General features: G+C 48.0%; 2 protein-coding genes across 3 annotated transcripts; one reads left to right on the top strand and one right to left on the bottom strand.

The window, feature by feature from the left end:
• Nucleotides 1–1311: 1311 nt before the first annotated feature.
• On the top strand, nucleotides 1312–6587 carry LOC119791309 (centriolin-like). The gene is made up of 12 exons (XM_038297355.1): nucleotides 1312–1568; nucleotides 1661–1776; nucleotides 1852–1947; nucleotides 2419–2549; nucleotides 2773–2860; nucleotides 4578–4828; nucleotides 4903–5032; nucleotides 5099–5166; nucleotides 5289–5429; nucleotides 5511–5574; nucleotides 5920–6040; nucleotides 6128–6587. The coding sequence occupies exons 1-12, from the start codon at nucleotides 1439–1441 to the stop codon at nucleotides 6304–6306; spliced, it is 1515 nt and encodes a 504-aa protein (XP_038153283.1). The 5' UTR covers nucleotides 1312–1438; the 3' UTR covers nucleotides 6307–6587.
• Nucleotides 6588–7141: 554 nt separating this feature from the next.
• tti2 (TELO2 interacting protein 2) lies at nucleotides 7142–16012 on the bottom strand. 2 transcript variants are annotated; one of them, XM_038297425.1, is made up of 10 exons: nucleotides 15877–16012; nucleotides 12573–13080; nucleotides 12271–12443; nucleotides 12147–12204; nucleotides 11924–12052; nucleotides 10259–10351; nucleotides 10004–10185; nucleotides 9736–9879; nucleotides 9496–9655; nucleotides 7142–7415 (listed from the first exon to the last, which is right to left on the bottom strand). In XM_038297425.1, exons 2-10 carry the CDS (start codon nucleotides 13077–13079, stop codon nucleotides 7293–7295), a joined length of 1569 nt encoding a protein of 522 aa, XP_038153353.1. In that variant the 5' UTR covers nucleotide 13080; nucleotides 15877–16012; the 3' UTR covers nucleotides 7142–7292. The 2 variants fall into 2 exon arrangements, with proteins under 2 accessions (XP_038153353.1, XP_038153359.1); XM_038297431.1 differs by having other exon boundaries at nucleotides 15826–15972.
• Between the last annotated feature and the right edge of the window lie 6222 nt (nucleotides 16013–22234).

The following is a 22234-nucleotide window of genomic DNA, read 5'->3' on the forward strand; positions in this document are numbered from 1 at the left end:
AGGTCCATTAGCACAGCAGCGTACTGATGACATCACCACATTCAAAGCTAGTCTGGAGCTGCATTTCACCTCCTGTTATTAATATCCATCCATCCGTCCATCTTCTTACACGCCAGGGGTGCTGGTGGCTCTCTCCAGCCGTCAGTGGGTGAGAGGCGGGATCCACCCTGGACAGTTCGCCAGTCCATCTAATTCAATTCAATTCAGTTTATTTATATAGCGCCAAATTCACAACACATGTCATCTTAAGGCACTTTCCAGTTCACCAGATCATCCAGTCAGATTGATTCAAAGTTTTCTATCTAAGGAAAACCAGCTGATTGCATCGACTCATTGACTCTTCAGCAATCCCTCACACTAAGCATGCTTGTAGCGACAGCGGAGAGGAAAAACTCCCTTTGAACAGGAAGAAACCTCCAGCAGAACCAGGCTCAGTGTGAGCGGCCATCTGCTGAGGCCCACTGGGGTTCAAGGAGACAGAAGCAGACATAGAAAAAGAAGCATAGATACAAAAGGCAACTGTCAACCAGCTCCACAGGCGGCCCCGTCCAGGAAACACACAGCCAGGCAGACGAGCTCCGAGCCAGCTCCCATGTCAGAGGATGAAGAGAGCACATCCAGTTAGTCACAGTCAGAGAAACAGGACTACACTGGAAAACAGGCCAAGCTCCAACATCTAGAAACAAAGGTGTTGATGGCAGCAGCACAGCTGATATTTCTCTCCAGGATGGAGTCACAGCCAAACAGGAACAGACCAGATGAAGCTACTATGAGAAAAAGCAGAGAGAGCAGAACGTTAGAGATTGAACTAACAGATTCTGCAGAGTGGGAGAATAGAGATAGAATGAAGCAGAATGATGAAAAAGGGGTCCCTATGTCCTCCAGCAGTCTAAGCCTATAGCAGCAGAACTATAGAGATAGATCAGGATAACCTGAGCCACTCTAACTATAAGCTTTATCAAAAAGGAAAGTTTTAAGCCTAGCCTTAAAAGTAGACAGGGTGTCTGCCTCACGGACTAAAACTGGTAGTTGGTTCCACAGGAGAGGAGCCTGAGAACTAAAAGATCTGCCTCCCATTCTACTTTTAGAAATTCTAGGAACCACTAGTAAACCTGCAGATTGAGAGCGAAGTGCTCTGTTAGGAACATAAGGAACAATCAGATCTCTGATATCAGATGGAGCTTGGCCATTTAAGGCTTTATATGTGAGAAGGAGGATTTTAAATTCTATTCTGGATTTAACAGGAAGCCAATGAAGAGAAGCCAGGATAGGAGAGATATGATCTCTCTTTTTCATTTTCATCAGAACTCTGCTGGAACTGCAGCAGTCAGATATATCAGGCTGTGGCCGTAAAGGACAAACCTTTAAAAGTTAACGTCTAACTTTCAGATCCGATCATTTCAGAGATTCTTTGTTGACTCTGAGCTGATTGGACTTTATGACGGTCCGGCTGCTGAGCATCATGAGCAGGAAGGACGGCGGGCTGGAGAGTCGCCTCGACGACCTGGTGTCACGCATCGCCATGGAGACGCAGGAGATCAGAGAGCTGGAGCAGCAGCTGACCAGGGGTTAGGACAACCAATCACAGAGCAGCTCAGGGCCTCCAGCCTTCTGATTGGCTGTTGGAGCTCTCAGGTGAAGACTTTAACCTTTGCTTCAGGTCAGACGCTGGCCAGCGAGGCTCTGCAGAAGGACCTTCAGGAGGTGATCTGTGGGCTTCAGGAGTATCTGAGCGGACTGAGGCAGCAGGTACCAAAGCATCTGGAGGACGCACAGGTGAGGGGGTTGATCAGAGGCCAAAGCATCGCGAGGAGACGCCGTTTCACTTCTCCATCTTCTCCTTGTGTCCAGCTGTCTGCGCTGTGGGCCGAGGCACAGGCTCTAAGGGACCGACAGGTGGAGCTGGAGGAGGAGCTTCAGCGTCTGAGGGAGGAGCCAAACCGGCTGGTTAGACTGGAATATATACCTGGGATTAATTTACCTGGATTAGTTATCCTGGATAAATTAACCTGGATTAGTTATCCTGGAATAATTAATCTGGACTAATAAATCTGGATGAATTAACCTGGATTAATAAACCTGGTTTAATAAACCCGGGTGAATCATGCTGGGTCAATAGACCAGGATTAATAACTCTGGATTAATAAATTAGAACCTGGTCTAATAAATCTGGATGAATAAATTTTGATTAATAACTGTATTGACCTGAATGAACACATCTAGAATAATTATCCTGTAAAAATAAATAAGAATGAATTAAGATGGATTAATTAACCTAGAGTAGTAACTGGATTATTAACCTGGGTGAAATAACCTGGATTAACTATTCTGGATTATAAAATCTGATTCTGAAGCTAAATAATCTCATCTCTGATCTAAAACCAGGAGTAATCCAGGGGAGCCTCTGTGTCTCTGCAGGTTGGGGATGTTCAGGTCCAACTGGATCAGAGTTCTGCCCAGTTTAACCAGACCAGAATCCAACTGGAGCGGTTTACAGCTGGTCTGTCAGAACCTCAGCAGGACCAGAGGAAACCGATGCTTAAAGTCAGGTACCAGAACAGAACCATTGCTGCTTTTACTGTCAGACCATCTGGATTCTTTTGGACCAGAACCCGGTCCTGTTCATCTGCCAATCTGAACCAGAACCAGGGTCTAACCCACGTTCAGAGTCTGACCCAGATGTTCTGTGACCCATAGAGCTGAGCTCTGCTTTAAAGTCCAGCTCCAGGTTCTGGTTTCTGGTAGCAGAACCTTCCTCTCCGTCTCTCTCAGGAGTGTCCAGCAGCTTGGCGGGTTGACCCAGGATCTCCAGTTGGACCAGAACCAAGGCGGCAGCTGGATCTCAAAGGAGAAGCTTCAGGTACCCCATTCGTCTCGTCCTGGTGCTCAGGGAGGGGGAGGAGGAGGAGGAGCAGCACTGGAGTGAGACTGAAGCACGGGGGGAATTAGCTCAGACCGTAGAGCGCTCGCTTCGCAAAGGAGGCTGGGGCCCAACGTTTGAGCCCCCCTACACCAGGAAAAAAGGCGTTGAATGTGCAAAAACGATGCGTTTTCACGCTGTAGAGCTCTAAGGAATCTTAGAATAATTTTTAGCATTATATATAGACCTTGGATTGGATTGGGAAATAGAAGTCTTGGGAAAATGTTCATTTTAATTAAACCTTTACGCCCCATAAGTGATGAGGGAAGGTTAAACCACCTTTCTAAGTCCCTCTTTATTTTCCTAAGTGTTGGAGAGAAGTTAAGCCTCCACAGATCTGTCCATTTAGGGGACACTTTCCTTCTAAGGTAGGTGGAGCCATGTTGGGAACATGTGAGGGAACAGCTATGGGGGGAGGTCCCGGACAGTAGCACTACCTAACAGCATTGCTTCTGACTTATCAAAATAGATTTTATAGGATAATTCTCCCATATCTATGTGCCACTAAGATACTCTAATTAGAGAGCAGTAGTGAAACTTCCATATTGTATTTCCATGGCCTAGTTTGACTGACAGGATGTTTACATAAATCTGTTTTTAGGCTTTGCACAGATAAGATTTTTTAGGTATGGAGGAACAGCTCTACTGTATGTAAAATAAATACATAAATAAATAAGCATCAAATTGCCCCCAAAAATACAATGAATAAATATGTAGGTAGAAATTAAATTATACGGTTAGACATAAATATATATATCTCGTAATTACCTTCTTTATTTTTTCACCTTCTTTTGTAAACGGTTTCATTTGTTACTTGAATCGACTGTTTAATTGAGGTCTGCAGAAGTTTTCTCTAAGGGAGACCCTAAAGAAATCAGATGACTTTTGTAGGGTCTTGTTTCCCCTAGAGATGTTCATTGAATGCAAACTCATAGCCATGTCTCCATGTGTAGAACACTACACAGTACCTTTCATTTGGTTCTAATAACAGCTGATTGTTTACTAGTTTCTCTACTAGTAATTACTTTAGTTTTTTTTTTATTATGCTGATCATAAAACAATTTTTACACTGTGTTATGTCATTGGCTGATCTTTAATAAATATTTTAACCAGTGTATCAGACTCATTTTGAATTGACATTAGCTTGGTACAAGTAGTTTCTGATGTAGTTAAGCTACTTTTAACACATTAGTGTAACTTAGCTTGCTATAATTCTTTAGGTGGTAGCTTTGGTGTAGTGAAGCTTAATTTATTGTTGAGTAACTGATAGCTTAGCTCACTACACTGGACAAGTAGCTTGCCCAACACTGGTGGCTTAGTTTCTTGTAGAATTCTGGGCAGAAGCCGTCAGGTCCAGGAGCTTTTCCCCCCTAAAGGGAGGCGATGGCTTCTCAGACTTCTTTCTGAGAGATTGGAGCACCTTAGACATGTTGTTGATCCTCTGACAGGCGAGGGAGGGAGATGTTGTCATTTTAGCATCAGATGAATCGCATTCTGACGAGTAGTTTCTGTATAAAAGTGAATCTTTAAGCGCCTGTAGTAGTTTGTGAGAGTTTTAAATGAGAGAGACTCATGGTGAGATGAAAGGTCTCACCCGTCAGGTTCTGCTGCAGAGCAAAGCCCTTCCAGCTGATCCTGGATCTGCTCTCTGTCTCAGGCTCCCAGTCTGCTCTCTCAGGGGACTCTTGACTCTGGTCTGGGCCTGCAGTACTCCAGTTCGCCTGACAGGGGGCAGCAGCGAGGGTGCGTCTGTGGACGAGCGACTCCTCCTGACCCATGTGATCCTCCTAGGTGCCCCAGAGGGGTGCTACGCCGTCCTCCAGCAGGGGGCGCTGCTCCACTGCCCAGCAGCATCCCAGTGAGCCAGCAGGATCCAGACCAAGAGAAGAAGCAGCTGAGACGACACAGGTCAGAACCACCGGGTCTGCTTCAGCAACACATCATAAAGCAGCCGACCAGAACCGGGCCTGATCTCTGTGCAGGAGCGTCCTGCAGGTGTGCGATGAGCTGCAGTGTTTGGAGCGAACGCTGCTGCGGAGGCGAGCCGAGCTCCGCCGCGCCGACCGGCTGCTGCTGGAGGCCCAGAGCTGCACCAGAACCGCCAGGAGAAACGTAATCCCACCAACACTCAGAACCAGAACCATCCCCACCTCCTCTGACCCGCCTCTTCCCCCGCAGGCTAACACGCTGCAGCTCAGACTGGAGGACGGCGCCTCCTGTCTGCTGGAGGCCAGCCAACGCCTCAGGTAAGCAGTGTCCGGGAGCCGCCATCTTGGTTCTTTCAGCAGTTTTTGTTTCTGCTCTAATTTCCATCTTAGAGACATTAAAGATGGAAAAAAAGTCCTCCTTCCTGTGTGATGTCACTCAGGAAGCTGAAGGAGGAGGCGGAGCTGCTGAGGAGGAAGAAGGAGGAGGAGGAGGTGCGCCTGAGCCAGGTGGAGGACAAGCTGAGGAGCAGACGGCAGGAGCTCCAGCGGCTCGGAGTAAAGGTCCATGGAGCTGCAGACAGGTGAGGAAGACACCTGCAGCTCCTTCACAATAAAAGCCTCCAGGCGGAGCTTTTATTTTGAAGGTCTCTGTGTGTCTGCAGGCTAGCAGTGCTGCTGTCTGCCTGCGGAGCAGCAGAGGAGCAGCTGGCCCCGCCCACCTGCCAGGTAACCATCAGGGTAAACTGACCAGCAGAGGGCGCTGATGAAGAGACGCTCCTCCCCGTCAGACCCGCTGCTTTCAGCAGGTCCAGTCTGGGTACCGGTACCAGAACAGAACCTGCTAGTTTGCTTTAAAAAAAAAAAAAAAAGATTCTGGTACCGGGACAGAAAGCCCGAGAGAAACTGGACCACAGCCTGGATGACCTTTGACCCGGTCCAGCTGTGGCCCAGAATCTATCGCTGAGATTGGTTCTGGTCGGTCTGGTTCCGCAGAACCTTCCAGAACCACCTGATGAACATTTTCTTTAAATATGATGGAGGTTCTGATGGAAGACCTTCCACCTCCTGCAGGTCCAGAGGGAGGAGCAGCAGGTTCAGCTCAGAGGGAGGAGGTCTGCCGGTTCTGGAGTCCATCAGGAGGAGGAGCAGAAGCTGGTCCGACTGAAGGCGGAGCTCAGGTCCCGCAGAACAGGTGAGCAGGTTCTACCAGGACCAGCGGGTTCTACTGGAACCAGCAGAACTTCATCTCCTGAATTCAGAGGAACTCCTTTCTGTTCAGAGCTCAGGGAGGTTCTGCAGGAGCTGCTGGTGGAGCAGCAGGTTCTGCAGGCGGTGAAGTCCAAACGGACCCAGACTCTGCAGCAGCTGCAGGAGGCGAGGGAGGAGCTGCAGAGGATAAGGAGCGAGGCAGAGGAGAAACAACAGGAGCTGAACAAGGAGTGGAGCATCAGGAGCTGATGGTGGAGGAGGGGAGGCCCAGCGACCCGAACCCAGAACCGCCCCAATGACCCAGGAGGAGGGGCTAAGGAGAGGGAGGTGCCAGAGAGGCTCTAACCTATCAGCAGCAGTAACATCATCACCAATCAGAGTAAAGCTCATCATCATGAGGAACCATCTGCGGTCAGCAGGTGGCGCCAAAGGAGCAGACAGGAACCAGAACCGGGTTTAAATCTTTAATCAACATTAGCTGCTCAAAATGGGGTTCCGAGTCCAGTTCAGTCCGGTTCAGTCCGGTTCAGTTTGGTTTAGTCTGGTTCAGTCCGGTTCAGTCTGGTTCAGTCCGGTTCAGATTGGTTCAGTCTGGTTCAGTCCGGTTCAGTTTGGTTCAGTCTGGTTCAGTCCGGTTCAGTCTGGTTCAGTCCGGTTCAGTTTGGTTTAGTCCGGTTCAGATTGGTTCAGTCCGGTACAGTCCGGTTCAGTCTGGTTTAGTCCGGTTCAGTCCGGTTTAGTCTGGTTCAATTTGGTTTAGTCCGGTTCAGATTGATTCAGTCTGGTTCAGTCCGGTACAGATTGGTTCAGTCCGGTTCAGATTGGTTCAGTCTGGTTCAGTCCGGTTCAGTTTGGTTCAGTCTGGTTCAGTCCGGTTCAGTCTGGTTCAGTCCGGTTCAGTTTGGTTTAGTCCGGTTCAGATTGGTTCAGTCCGGTACAGTCCGGTTCAGTCTGGTTTAGTCCGGTTCAGTCCGGTTTAGTCTGGTTCAATTTGGTTTAGTCCGGTTCAGTTTGGTTCAGTCTGGTTCAGATTGGTTCAGTCCGGTACAGTCCGGTTTAGTCCGGTTCAGTCCGGTTTAGTCTGGTTCAATTTGGTTTAGTCCGGTTCAGATTATGCTTCCGTCACTGAATTCATCAAATGTTCTACGTCTCTCAGTGAGAGAAGATTCTGTTTGGTTCTTGTGGTCCAAAGCGGGCCTCCTGTTTAGGTCCTCCTCTGAAGCCTCTGACTTGGTTCAGCCGAGTCCGTCTCCACCTCCAGATGTTCCAGGTGTGCCGGTGGCCTCTGCTGTCACCGTTGCCAGGCAACCAAGCACCTGGGAGCTGCAGCAGAGGCCATCGACCTGCAGGAGGAGCCGCTGTCAAACAGAAACATCCATATTAGAACCAGAGATTCGTCTGATTGGACGATCTGGATTCACCATCATCCACAGAACAGAGTAAATACAGTTAAACGCCTGAACGCCGCCTCCTACAGGCACCTTCAGCCACTGCAGGGAAATGTTCAGACTCCTTCACCTTGCCTGGGGGGTCGGCAAACCGGTCAAAGATTTATAAAATTAAATTTAAATAAATTTATAATTTTTTTCCAATGCTGTAAACATATAATAAATAAATTTCAGTTATAATTAGCGTCATAGCCATAGAGATCAGTGGTCATAACCTGCAGCCAGCGTTAGCGGCGCCAGGCTAGCAAAGCTGCGGATGCGTCTCGGACCGCGGATTCCAAAGGGAAAAAAGGAAGATAGTTGATGAGAACAGAGGATTTAAAGAAGAATGGAGCGAATCATTTGCTTTCATTATCAATGAGGAAGGATTGGCTGCATGTTTGCTCTGCAATGAGAGGTTTTAAAAAAATAAAAATCTGGAAAGGTATTTCCAGGAAAGGCTAAATCTGCAGCGACCACCAGCTGGGAGGGAGAGAAAAAGAACGATTGCAGAACTTCTGGATAAATTAGAGGAGAGCAAAGATAGATTTAAGAAGTAGATTGCATCTCCAGACTCCACTACTGCTGCTAGTTTGGTTGAAGCATAGAAAACCGTTCATAGATCCAACAGGTGGCGCTCTGATGCAGGGATGGAAACTTTCTAACATTTTTTATCTAAATCCTAAAAATCTAAATCCCACCGAGGAGCGCTGGTGACGGAGGATGTGGGAGTTCAGGGTTAGAGAGCTCTGCTCTGATGATGTCACTTCCTGCTTGGTTCGTCCATCAGCTCCTCTCAAAAGAAACACGTCCACCATAGAAACATTCCTTTATCCTGTTTCTATCATTTCATCGATGCAACTAAACCTAAACCTGGAGGGCGGTGAAGCGGTGAGAGCGTTCACTGCTCCTCCATCACCTCATGATGTGACATGTGATCCAGGATTAACATTTAATCTGGAATGTTTATCATATATTTAAATCCACATAGTCCTTTTCTATAGTGGGATAAAATGCACTGCCATACGACGCTGACAGAAGACTTTTAAATGTTTTGGTCCAATATGGCTCTTTGGGTTTGGGTTGCCGACCGCTGGCCTAGCCTGGTAATCCAGACTAAATGTGAGATTAAAGGTCTAATCTAGTCTGGCCCCAATGAACGAGACATCAGAAGATTGTTGATGAGAACAACCCGATGTTTTTCAAACCATGTCTGTGCCTATTGGCCAACGCTCTGACCAATGAGAGCCACTGCCTGTGACATAGGAAGCGCCACAGGAAGCTGGTGGGGGAGTGGAAACTAACAACGGCGAATACGTCCTTCTTAAACTGAACGAGCGTAGCGCCTCTTCCTGCTCACGTTTCAACGAAAACCCAAAGTCTGATCCTTCCAGAACTGATTCCAAAGCTGAGTCAAACCAGAGCTGTTTAATAGTTGCTGCATTTTCCTTGTTGCGCTTCTCCAGCGTCGCGCAGCTCTGCCGTCCCGCCCGCTTTGCATCCAGACATTCAAAACACATCTCTGCGCTGTGATTGGCCCGCCAGTTCTAGGGCCTGAGGCATTGATGGAGGCGTTTTGATTTTGGCCGCTGGTGGGCGGGGCTAATTTACTAGGCTATACTTCATCTTAAAGCAGCTTAAACATCAGATCTCCTTCCTTTAATGAGTAGAAATATTGATTTAAATGTTGCAGAAAGGAAAAGGAGGAGAATAAAAAATATGGAGAAAAATACAATTTTTTAAAAAAGCTCCTGACTGTTAATCTATGAACTTTATTTTTATTTTACTCCAGTTTTAAGTTGATGTTTCTGCTTATTTTATAACCTTCCTGCCATTTTTATTACATTTTATTTTATTTACATGTTTAATAAAACAATAAGATTTTTTCTCCACTTTCTTCTGTTGGTTGATCAGTAAAACTCGTCTGTCGGGTTTATTGTTGTCGTGCTGTGGGTCGATCCCTGCTGGTTGGTTCTGTTCTACTCGGCGGGTCGGGCTGAAGGCGACTCACCTGAACGCGTCCCTGAGAGCAGCCATCCAGCAGGCGGAGGGCAGCGGCGGTCTGATCCATCAGCTGCTGCCGCACCGGTTCGTCGAGGCTGGCGTCCGACGACACGTCCACCAGCAGACGCAGCAGACATCGGAGGAACCTGTCGACGCGGCACGCCATCCTAACGTGGGGTTGGGGTCAGAGGTTAGGCTCCACCGTGTCTAGGATACCAGAACTTCCTGCTTGGGGGGGGGGGGTTACCGTGGCCACGCCACTGCAGTCGTCTTCTGCAGAACCTCCAGCATCTTCAGCCTGCTGGTCTCCTCAGGTGGATCTCTGACCTCCAGGTATCCCAAAAGCACCCGCTCCAACCGTCGCAGGTGTCTGCAGGAGGCCACGCCCATCCTGCACACAGCACAGCATGAGGCTCCGCCCACCCCGCTGCACGGTTCACTCAAAACACCCGGAAACGTTCCGAAACGTTCCGACTGGTCCTGGATCAGAGTGAAGGTGTGAGAATCAAACGCACCTCTCCACGAAGAGCGGCAATGCTGAGGCGTAGACGCGCCGCAGCGCCACCTTGTGTTCAGCCTCCATGTGAGTCAGCACCAGACGCAGCACGTCGTCATGGCGACAGGGCTTGGTGCGGCAGGAAGAGGAGGGGGGCTTCTCCAACACGGGCAGCAGGTCGAGGAGGCAGGAGAGGGCGAGCTGCAGGTCAGAGGTCAGAGGTCAAGGCCTTCTCGTCCTGTGGGGGGGTGTGTGTGTGTGGGGGGGGGGTTACCTGGACGACGGCGGCCTCGCTGGTGTACAGGTGTTTGAACAGAGCCTGGTACAGAACCTCGGCCCTGTTGAACTGGCGAAGGTCTGCGGCGGGCTGGACACAATCAGTGATGTCATCCACAGGTACGGAGGCAACTTTGGTCCAATATTATTACAACGGAATGGTTTTCAGAGAAACTTTGCTGTTTTTATTTCTTCCTATTTAAAACTTTAATGTTTTTACATTTCTCTTTCAGTTTGAGTTTGATGAATTTGCGTTCATGTTGGAGACGCGCTCACTGCGGTCTCACGCTGTCAGGATCAGGAGTTTATTACGCAGGAACGGCACCTAGCAGGTATGAGCTGCCGGATTTTATCAGAAGAAGAAGACAACAAGACTTAAGACCAAGAAAACCATATTTTATCACAGTTTCTGGGTGATTTTCTTTTACTTTTTACAACAGGATCCGTCTCTTGCAGACGGATGATTTAATGCGACTTCCGCTGGAACTTTACGGAAAGTTAAAGTCGTAGGGAAGCGTCTGTTCCAAACGTTGCATTTCCGAATTCTCCTGATTGGTGCCCGACTTTACACGAGTGAATAAAGTGAATGTGATTGGTCGATTATCAAGGGGGCGGGATTGTTGTGGCGGAAGGTTCGCAGGCAAGTTTGATTGTGGCCGGTTTGTAGCAAGCATCTTGCTAACCAGTTAGCATCTTAGTGCTAGCAGGTTCCCAATGGGAAATTCCATTGGGACCAAGTAGCACTAAATTGGTGACTTAGAAACGACGCTGTCAAGGAACGCTATGGACAGAGGAAACATGCAAGAGGAGGAGAGTTTAGTGTCGGAGGTCGTGGATGAGTCTCCTCCGTCATCCATTTTTTATTTAGAGGAGGAAAGCGGGGACGAAGATGTTGTGGAAGAGGACGCCAGGGCGGCAGAAGCTTGGTTTGGTGTAGAAGGCTTCCAGCCGTACATGTTTGAGCCCTTGCCTCGCAACGCTGCCAGTTCTGTTAGCTCTACGCCGGCCGAAGACACAGACGGTTTTTATTTTTTTAAATAGAAGTTTTCTCACTTTTGGGACAATATGGTCTGATAAAGACGACATTTATATACATGTTTTAGTCAGAATGGTTTGATTTAAATATGATTTCTGTACGACTTTAGAAAAAACGCTATAAAAGCATTGAGCATAATTTGACATTTTCTTTCGTATTTTAACCTTATCCAGTTGAACTGGAAACAGATTATATATAAATTATTAAACACATGAGAAGATAAAATATTTCTATTATGGAGAGGCAGGAAATCAACAGGGGAATGTATAATATCTCTCTAATATACTAGCTTTTATTTTATTTCACTTTTCTGCATTGAGCCACAGAGAGGCGTTTCTATTGTTCGGCTGTTAGCAACATTTTTATTGGCCGAAAGCGTTTGGATGGGCTGGAGGTGGAGAGGATGGTTAAACAATATTTGAATAAATGCAACTAAAAAACTCACTTTAAAAACTTCAAGACATTTGAAATAAAATATAAAAAAAGGTGAAATATATTTGTGTAAATCTAAAAAAAAAGCAAAGCTCCTCTAAAAAAATCAAAATGTTTTTTTAAAGTTCCTTTTTCTTGCATCAATAATGGCAGACAGTTGGCTCCGCCCACTTTGGGTTCTGTTCAGACTCTCACCGTGTTGAGGACGATGTGATGCAGGCAGCGGACTCCCAGCATGCAGTTCTCCGGCCTGTAGTCATCATTCAGGAGAAGGGAGGGGGGGAGGAGGCGTGGGAGGGAGGGGGACAGGAAAGGGCGGGTCACCTGTGGATGACATCTGCGTCAGGCAGCCGATTGGCTGAGGACAGATAGGGTCTGTAACCATGGCGACAGGCAGGCCTGCATAGCTGTGACTGACCTGCAGGAGAGTCCATGAGAACAACAGCTTCACGTCTTCACGCCACCGCCACGAGTCCCTGAGTGGAAACAGGAAGTCAGAGGAACCGATGGCGACAGAACCGGGCTCAGAACCAAAGGCTCACCGGGTCAGCTGAGGCTGCAGGATCTGCAGGACGCCATTCAGAATCCCGCCGTCCCCTGTGCGCTGGTCCCCCATCAGGAGATGGGCGGAGCCGCTCCAGCCGCCCGCCCTCAGCAGCGCCTGGTGCAGACGGCGTGCGGCGGCCCTGGAGGTGGCGCTGGTCCACGCCTGGTCCTGCAGCAGAAGGAGCGGTCAGATCCAGCTAAAGTCTGCTTCCTGATGAAGAGGTTCTGGTTCTGCTGATCTGAAACCGTCAGCATGGCGTCCGCCTCATGGCGCCGCTCTGGCTGCCTCCAGACTCACCTGGAAATGGGTGACAGAGAACAGGCAGATGGGCGGAGCCACAGCCAGCAGTAGCCCAGTCAACCCGGTTTCACCTCTTTTGGCCTCGCTCTCTTCGGTCCAGTTGCCTAGCAGCGCAGTGAGGGCGGAGCATACGGCTGCGGCTCGCTCTGGGACGCTCTGATAGGCTGCGGCGTCTAAAGCGGAGCAGTCATCCTCACAGAGCGGCAGCACAACACAGCCAATCAGAGCGCTGATCAGAGAGCAGTACACAGACCGAAGCTCCGCCCACCCATTCACAGCGTCTACCGCTGGAGTAAACAGCCAATCAGGATCACCAGCCTGGAACAGATGCTGGAGCTGACCAATCAGTGAGCTGCATTCACAGAGGGCCTCAGCTGAACCAATCAGCTTCCTACTCAGCAGAGAGAGGAGCTCTGTGATTGGAGGGAGGGCGTGGGAGGGGAGGGGCTCCTCCTCTGAGGAGGAGGAGAGACGAAGGTGATGAAGAAGAGATGAACACTCCATCCTGAAGACAGAAGAAGAGAAAAACTTTATTTTCACTAAAACTGAAAAAAAAAAATCATCCAAGGAAATAAATAAACAAAAAGAAAGTAAAACTAAAACAAATTAAACTACAGAATAAAACAGAACCGAGAAAGATTCAAAGAACCAAACATCTAAAGATCAACTGAACATAAAATGTTTAGTTAGCTAAAATAAAAAAATAGCTGCTGGGAACCAATCAGAGCAGACCAGCTGGGAACCAATCAGAGCAGACCTGCTGGAAACCAATCAGAGCAGACCTTGATGGGAACCAATCAGAGCAGACCAGCTGGGAACCAATCAGAGCAGACCTTGATGGGAACCAATCAGAGCAGACCAGCTGGGAACCAATCAGAGCAGACCAGCTGGGAACCAATCAGAGCAGACCTGCTGGGAACCAATCAGAGCAGACCTGCTGGGAACCAATCAGAGCAGACCAGCTGGGAACCAATCAGAGCAGACCTTGATGGGAACCAATCAGAGCAGACCTGCTGGGAACCAATCAGAGCAGACCAGCTGGGAACCAATCAGAGCAGACCTGCTGGGAACCAATCAGAGCAGACCAGCTGGGAACCAATCAGAGCAGACCAGCTGGGAACCAATCAGAGCAGACCTGCTGGCAACCAATCAGAGCAGACCAGCTGGGAACCAATCAGAGCAGACCAGCTGGGAACCAATCAGAGCAGACCTTGATGGCAACCAATCAGAGCAGACCTGCTGGGAACCAATCAGAGCAGACCAGCTGGGAACCAATCAGAGCAGACCTGCTGGCAACCAATCAAAGCAGACCTGCTGGCAACCAATCAAAGCAGACCTGCTGGGAACCAATCAGAGCAGACCAGCTGGGAACCAATCAAAGCAGACCTGCTGGCAACCAATCAGAGCAGACCTGCTGGGAACCAATCAAAGCAGACCTGCTGGCAACCAATCAAAGCAGACCTGCTGGGAACCAATCAGAGCAGACCAGCTGGGAACCAATCAAAGCAGACCTGCTGGCAACCAATCAGAGCAGACCAGCTGGGAACCAATCAGAGCAGACCTGCTGGGAACCAATCAAAGCAGACCTGCTGGCAACCAATCAAAGCAGACCTGCTGGGAACCAATCAGAGCAGACCAGCTGGGAACCAATCAGAGCAGACCTGCTGGGAACCAATCAGAGCAGACCAGCTGGCAACCAATCAAAGCAGACCTGCTGGCAACCAATCAGATCAGACCAGCTGGGAACCAATCAGAGCAGACCAGCTGGGAACCAATCAAAGCAGACCTGCTGGCAACCAATCAAAGCAGACCTGCTGGGAACCAATCAGAGCAGACCAGCTGGCAACCAATCAAAGCAGACCTGCTGGGAACCAATCAGAGCAGACCAGCTGGGAACCAATCAGAGCAGACCAGCTGGGAACCAATCAAAGCAGACCTGCTGGCAACCAATCAAAGCAGACCTGCTGGGAACCAATTAGAGCAGACCAGCTGGGAACCAATCAGAGCAGACCTGCTGGGAACCAATCAGAGCAGACCAGCTGGGAACCAATCAGAGCAGACCAGCTGGGAACCAATCAGAGCAGACCTGCTGGGAACCAATCAGAGCAGACCAGCTGGGAACCAATCAGAGCAGACCTGCTGGGAACCAATCAGAGCAGACCTGTGCCATTTCTCAATTCATGAGAACGCGAGTCCGGTCTTGCATTCTCGTCAAGTCATTTATCATTAAAATGATCCAGAATCTTGGAGCCTAAAAGGAAAGTTTCAGCCGTTGCGTTTTTATTTTCATTTCTCGTTGTGTCATCCTTTTCCTCTCAGTTATCAATCAATTTAACTGAATTAAAGTTCATTTTAAATCAATCCTTAATTTATTTACTGTTGTTCCTGCACTTATTGTTTTAAAATTATGATTTAAATCCTAGTCCAGCAGCATCCTCATTCACATTTGCCCCTAAATTTTTTACATATGTTTAGATTATTTATTTGCTGCACCTATAAATATCAAATATATTTTTTATTTAAACACAGAAATTAAATAATACAATATAACCTACAATAACTTAAATGACATCATTGTAATAGATCATCAAATTAATTCAGTTTATTCTGTCCAATCAGCTGCCTGTAGCGTCTCTAAATGTCCAGCAGGGGTCAGTATTCTGTTGACAGAATCAACACAGTTTGGCTTCATGATGCCTCGTTAACCATCATTATTCCATGGAAAATGACAGAAACGTTAACCATCACTAACCATCACTAAACATTAACCTGGAACTAAACGCTATTTCTGACATTTTCAATAGAAAAATCTTCCTGGATGGAAGAGAAACGTCTTTAAACTTGGGAATAAAGTCCAGTGGATTGATTTTAAACTTTATTGTAATTTCTTCTTCTGTTTTTATAAAGTCTCTGTATCTTGTTAACCTGTCCTCCTATGATGTTAATCTTTAATTGATCTAAATCGTCGTTAAACTTTATTTATTTCTCTGGAAATCATAATAATGGGTCTGAAATGACTGAATATCTTCATCTCTGAATCCAAATATTATTTTTATTTCTTCTCTATCAACCTTCCTTCAAACTTCTCTTTCTTCATCTGAACTAATTTCTTCTCTTTATTTCCTTTATTCTCCATTTTACCTCCTCTATCTATCTCTGCCCTTTCAAACTGTTGTCCAACCTTCATCATCATCATCATCACACTTCACTTTCTTCCAGCCACTGAATCCAAAGATAATTTCTAGCATACCTGTAGGAAGCAGCTGATTGGATGAGAGAAGAGCCTGAAAGTCAGACTGACCTGAGAGCAGCTCTTCATCCGCTGCACCAGAACCGGTTCGGACCCATTTCAGTCTCTGCATGCGGCGCTGTGCGGTTCCGGTTAAAACTTCCGGTTGAAGGAGGAGCTCATCACCGCCACCTGTTGGTCCGGAGGAGACAGGATCCACCTGATCCTGGTCCCAGTAGTGTTGGAACCAGATCTTCTTCTTTGTTAGATTGGCGGGTTGCAAACAGCTTATAGGTGCATAGCGCCACCTACTGTACATGAGTGTGTAGCTCTATAGTTCCAACTACATTTTTTTTTTTTTTTATGTAAAAATCAAAGCAATGCTTTATTAATAACCAATTGTTCCTCCCTATCTCCATCTGTCCCTAACATTCCTCTAATACTCCATCCTCTGTTTCAGGTGCATATTTAATGCAATCCATCAAAACATGAACATAAATTATTTTTTTCTTTTCCCTCGAACAAATAGAAACGCCTTCAAGTAGGAATGTAGGAACCAGATCAGATCTGTGTCTTTATTACTCAGTAAAAAAGAAGAAAAAAGTTGCTTTAATGAAATATATATATATATATTTCAAATAAAACACTTTCACTTCAAAGAAAAAATATATTTGAAAACAAAATATAGCTGAGTCTGAAAGAACACATTTGAACATCGATTTTCTTTCATAGAAGTCAAGATTTTCTTGTTTTTAATTGAAGTAACACTGTTTGGTTAATTGGACCATATGATGGGTCCAGAACCAGCAGGACCTGAAGTCGGTGGGAGGATGAACAGTCGGTGAGAGGATGAACAGTTGGTGGGAGGATGAACAGTCGGTGGGAGGATGAACAGTCGGTGAGAGGATGAACAGTCGGTGGGAGGATGAACAGTCGGTGGGAGGGTGAGAGGATGAACAGTTGGTGAGAGGATGAACAGTCGGTGAGAGGATGAACAGTCGGTGGGAGGATGAACAGTCGGTGAGAGGATGAACAGTCGGTGGGAGGATGAACAGTCGGTGGGAGGGTGAGAGGATGAACAGTTGGTGAGAGGATGAACAGTCGGTGAGAGGATGAACAGTCGGTGGGAGGATGAACAGTCGGTGGGAGGATGAACAGTTGGTGAGAGGATGAACAGTCGGTGAGAGGATGAACAGTCGGTGGGAGGATGAACAGTTGGTGAGAGGATGAACAGTCGGTGGGAGGATGAACAGTCGGTGGGAGGATGAACAGTCGGTGAGAGGATGAACAGTCGGTGGGAGGATGAACAGTCGGTGAGAGGATGAACAGTCGGTGGGAGGATGAACAGTCGGTGAGAAGATGAACAGTCGGTGAGAGGATGAACAGTTGGTGAGAGGATGAACAGTCGGTGAGAAGATGAACAGTCGGTGAGAGGATGAACAGTCGGTGGGAGGATGAACAGTTGGTGAGAGGATGAACAGTTGGTGAGAGGATGAACAGTTGGTGAGAGGATGAACAGTCGGTGGGAGGATGAACAGTTGGTGAGAGGATGAACAGTCGGTGGGAGGATGAACAGTTGGTGAGAGGATGAACAGTCGGTGAGAAGATGAACAGTTGGTGAGAGGATGAACAGTCGGTGAGAAGATGAACAGTCGGTGAGAGGATGAACAGTCGGTGAGAAGATGAACAGTCGGTGAGAGGATGAACAGTCGGTGGGAGGATGAACAGTCGGTGAGAGGATGAACAGTCGGTGGGAGGATGAACAGTCGGTGGGAGGGTGGGAGGATGAACAGTCGGTGGGAGGGTGAGAGGATGAACAGTTGGTGAGAGGATGAACAGTCGGTGGGAGGATGAACAGTCGGTGAGAGGATGAACAGTCGGTGGGAGGATGAACAGTTGGTGAGAGGATGAACAGTCGGTGAGAGGATGAACAGTCGGTGGGAGGATGAACAGTTGGTGAGAGGATGAACAGTCGGTGGGAGGATGAACAGTCGGTGAGAGGATGAACAGTCGGTGAGAGGATGAACAGTCGGTGGGAGGATGAACAGTCAGTGGGAGGATGAACAGTCAGTGGGAGGATGAACAGTTGGTGAGAGGATGAACAGTCGGTGAGAGGATGAACAGTTGGTGAGAGGATGAACAGTTGGTGAGAGGATGAACAGTCAGTGGGAGGATGAACAGTTGGTGAGAGGATGAACAGTCAGTGGGAGGATGAACAGTCAGTGGGAGGATGAACAGTCAGTGGGAGGATGAACAGTTGGTGAGAGGATGAACAGTCGGTGAGAGGATGAACAGTTGGTGAGAGGATGAACAGTCAGTGGGAGGATGAACAGTCGGTGGGAGGATGAGCAGAAGGGTTCAGGTGCTTCTGTCAGATCGTATTTCCAGCTGCAGGATAATTTTAGGTTTTTTTTAGGGATGTAAAAGGTTTGGAAAACAACGTCCATTTTGAACAATCTGGTCTCAAAGTTTCATTTCATTTTTATTTTCCTGAACATCATTAAAACCTTTTGAACCTGCAGATCAGAGGCCTTCCTCCTGCAGGGTCTACCTCATCTTGCTGAGATGTTCCTCCTCACTGCGTGTCCGTTCCTCTCTGTCGGACAGCAGGAGATGATCTGTTTGCTTCCTCTGAATGTGCGACCCGCTGCTGCTGAACCTGAGCAGACACCTGACGGCCTGCTGGCACAGGTTGAAGGAGAACATCAGAGAGCCGTGAGCGTCTGTGGGGATATTAGCAGCAGATTAAATGAGTCTAATGCTGATTAATCTTAAATCAGCCTCAGAGTTTCCAGATCTGAGGACTGAAGCGTTTCCTGCGTGTTTACACGGACTCAGCCACATCAGAGCGCCATCACAAAGGAAGCGGGCAGCTTTGAAGGAGCTGCAGTGTGTTCAGGTTTCAAAGCGGGGGGTGGGGGTGGGAGGACGATCCTGCAGATTGGCTGCTCGCTCTCAGGGGGGAGTGTGTAACAGGGAGGCAGGAGTTTCTAGATCTCCAAATGATGAATAATGCTCCTCGTTAGCTGCCAATCGGATTGATTTGCTCTTACAGCAAAAATCAGCTTAATCTGCTGCTGCGTATCGATGCTCCCTTTGTGCCTCAGAAACTCTCCTCTGTGACCTCAGAGGGCCTATATGACCCAGAGCAGCCTGAACTCCCCCTAAACACCAGAGCTAACTAAGCTAACGGCTGGTAGCTCTGACCCTCAGCTGATGGAGGATTTCATTTCTGAAAGTTTCCTAACCTGAGCCAGTGGTTCAATAAAAAGATTGAAGAGGCTTAATGGGCACAGATACAGCTGGTATCATCTGACCTTCATCTTCACCTCTTGGAGCTGTTTTTGTTTTGTTGGTAAGAACACCATCATCCCACAGCACCTGGTGGAAAAGCTGGAACATCTGGGCTTCAACACACCCCTTCGAAACTGGCTGCTGGACTTCCTCACCAACAGACCTCAGTCGGTCCGGGTCGGTGAGAACACCTCTGACGTCATCACCCTCAGCACGGGTCCCCTCAGGGCTGCGTCCTGAGCCCCCTGCTGTTCACCCTGATGACACACGACTGCGTCCCCAGTTCACCACCAATCACATCGTGAAGTTTGCGGACGACACAACGGTGGTGGGCCTCATCAGGGACGACAACGACCGGGACTACAGAGAGGAGGTGGAGCAGCTGGTGGGGTGGTGCAGTGAAAACAGTCTGATCCTGAACGTGGAGAAGACCAAGGAGATCATCGTCGACTTCAGGAAAAACCGCCCCCACCATGCTCCACTGCTCATCAACAGCTCAGCTGTGGAGGTGGTCAGCAGCACAAAGTTCCTGGGGGTGCACATCACGGACAACCTCACCTGGACTGTAAACACTTCATCTCTAGTGAAGAGGGCACAGAAGCGCTTGTAGTTCCTGCGGAGGATGAGGAGAGCCCGCCTGCCCCCGCCCATCCTCACAACCTTCTACAGAAGCACCATAGAGAGCATTCTGACCAGCTGTCTCTCTCTGTGGTGTGGAGGCTGCAGCGCCTCTGACTGGAAGAATGTGAGGAGGGTGGTGAGGACAGCAGAAGGAATCATTGGGGCTCCTCTTCCTTCCATTAAGGACATTTCATCACAGCGCTGTGTGTCCCAAGCCCGTGACATCATCAAAGACCCCTCACCCCCCCACCATGGACTGTTCTCCCTGCTGCCCTCTGGAAAGAGGTTCCGCAGCATCCGCTGCAGATCCACCAGGTTGTGCAACAGCTTCTTCCCCACTGCCATCAGACTGTTGAACCTTTGATCCACAAACCGAACTCTGCACCTATTGCACATTATCGGGCATCAATGCTGCTGAACGTTTAACTTTTAGCCCTTTAATTGTTCATCTCATTTCTATTTTCAATAACGCATTTTTTGCACAAATGCCTATTTGCACTGAACCACTGCAACTTGCACACTGTCTCTTATCCTTTGCACTGTTCACACTTTGACCACTGCTGCACTTTTTGTATTTTTGTATAACTTGTGCCATTTGAAATATCAATGCAACGTTCATAAGCTGTATGTAACGCAATTTCGTTCTGTATGCACTCTGTGCATACAAAATGACAAATAAAGAAGTCTAAGTCTAAGAAGGATGGTTCCCTGAGACCCTGTATAGATTATAGAGGTCTGAACCAGATCACAGTAAAATACAAATACCTTTTGCCCCCTTTATCTTCCGCTTTTGAGCCTGTCCAAGGAGCTACAGTTTTTACCAGATTGTATCTCAGAAATGCCTATCGTATAAGGGAGGGAGACGAATGGAAAACGCCTTTAAAACCCCCATTGGACACTTTGAATACCTAGTCATGCCTTTTGGTTTAACTAACGCACCTGCTTGTTTCCAAGCCTTAGTTCAAAGATGTCCTGAGAGACTTTCTGAATATTTTAGTTTTTGTTTATATTGATAAAATTCTCATTTTCTCTAAGAACCTGTCAGAGCACAGGATTCACGTTCGCAAAGTACTTCAGCGCCTTCTGGAGCACAAGCTCGTTAAGGCCGAGAAATGTGAGTTCCACAAACCATCAGTCTCCTTTCTGGGTTTCATCCTTGAGGGCTTGCAAACTTTTATCGTCGTTTTATTCGGAACTACAGCCAGACAGCTCTACCCCTAACATCACTCACTTCTACCAAGACCCCCTTTGTCTGCTCCTCTTAGGTTGAGGCTGCTTTCAATCATCTTAAGGACCTTTTTGCAAATGCTCTGTGCTTATTCAGCCTGATCTCACAAATCAGTTTATTGTGGAAGTTGGCATCTTCGATTCAGGAGTTGGAGTCGTCCTCTTCCAGATCTCTAACTCTGATCTCAAGATACACCCATGTGCCTTCTTCTCTCGCAGATTATCCCCCGCGGAGAGAAATTATGATGTTGGAGACCGAGAGCTATTAGCCATTAAGCTTGAACTCGAGGAATGGAGACACTGGCTAGAGGGAGCAGCTCAAACAGTCGGGGTATGGACAGATCACAAAAACCTCTCCTACATTCAGTCCGCTAAGAAACTAAACCCTTGTCAATCCCATTGGTCTCTGTTTTTCTCCCGGTTTAACCTCTCAAAATCCTACCATCCTGGATCTTGTAACATTAAACCTGATGCTCTCTCCAGACAGTTCGCCCCTGATGACTCTTAGAAGTCTCCTGCACCTATTCTCCCTCCTAGCTGTTCTGTTGCCGCTGTCACATGGGAGATTGAGGACCTTGTGAATCAGGCTCAGCAGTCTGAACCTAACCCTGGGACTGGTCCACCCAACAGAATTTATGTCCCTTCCACGATTCCTGCATGGGTCATAAACTCCATACCTGCAAGTTTTCGGCTCATCCAGGTGTCAGTCGGACTGTGGCTCTCATTGATCAATGTTGTTGGTGGCCCTCCTTACAGAAGGATGTCAAGTAGTTTGTGTTAGCCTGCCCGACCTGCGCTCGGAACAAGTCCTCTGATCAGCCTCCTGCCGGATTGCTACAAGGTTTACCCATACCCAAGAGACTCTGGTCTCATATTGCCATAGACTTCATCACTGGACTACCCACCTCCAAAGGTATGACCACCATACTCACAATTATCAACCATTTCTGTAAGGCCTACTATCTTGTTTCGCTGAGAAAACTACGCACAGCTCTTCAAACAGCCCAACTCCTGGTCAAGCACGTTTTCCGCCTGCATGGGATTCCCCAAGACATCCTCTCGGACTGTGGTTCCCAGTTCATCTCTCAGGTTTGGAAGAGTTTTTGTTTGGCCCTCGGGACCAAAGTCTCTCTCACTTCTGGCTATCATCCTCAGTCAAATGGTCAAGTTGAACATATGAACCAAGAGTTGGAGGCCAGCATCAGATGGCTGTCAGCAACGAACCCCACCGATTGGAGCCAGTTTCTCCCCTGGGTTGAGTATGCCCACAACACCCATGTCTCATCTG

Source organism: Cyprinodon tularosa, unplaced genomic scaffold, assembly GCF_016077235.1.
Source record: "Cyprinodon tularosa strain WSP-4 unplaced genomic scaffold, ASM1607723v1 ctg1102, whole genome shotgun sequence".
NCBI lineage: Eukaryota > Metazoa > Chordata > Actinopteri > Cyprinodontiformes > Cyprinodontidae > Cyprinodon > Cyprinodon tularosa.

Bases quoted from the DNA above. Each gene is read 5' to 3' on its own strand.
- LOC119791309 (XM_038297355.1), top strand. From the start codon at position 1,439: ATGACGGTCCGGCTGCTGAGCATCATGAGCAGGAAGGACGGCGGGCTG. The intron at 1,948-2,418 runs GTTAGACTGGAA...GTGTCTCTGCAG, and splicing joins GGGAGGAGCCAAACCGGCTG to GTTGGGGATGTTCAGGTCCA. The intron at 6,041-6,127 runs GTGAGCAGGTTC...CTTTCTGTTCAG, and splicing joins GCTCAGGTCCCGCAGAACAG to AGCTCAGGGAGGTTCTGCAG.
- tti2 (XM_038297425.1), bottom strand. From the start codon at position 13,079: ATGGAGTGTTCATCTCTTCTTCATCACCTTCGTCTCTCCTCCTCCTCA. The intron at 12,444-12,572 runs GTGAGTCTGGAG...CTTCTGCTGCAG, and splicing joins TCTCTGTCACCCATTTCCAG to GACCAGGCGTGGACCAGCGC. The intron at 10,186-10,258 runs GTAACCCCCCCC...TCTGACCTGCAG, and splicing joins GCGAGGCCGCCGTCGTCCAG to CTCGCCCTCTCCTGCCTCCT.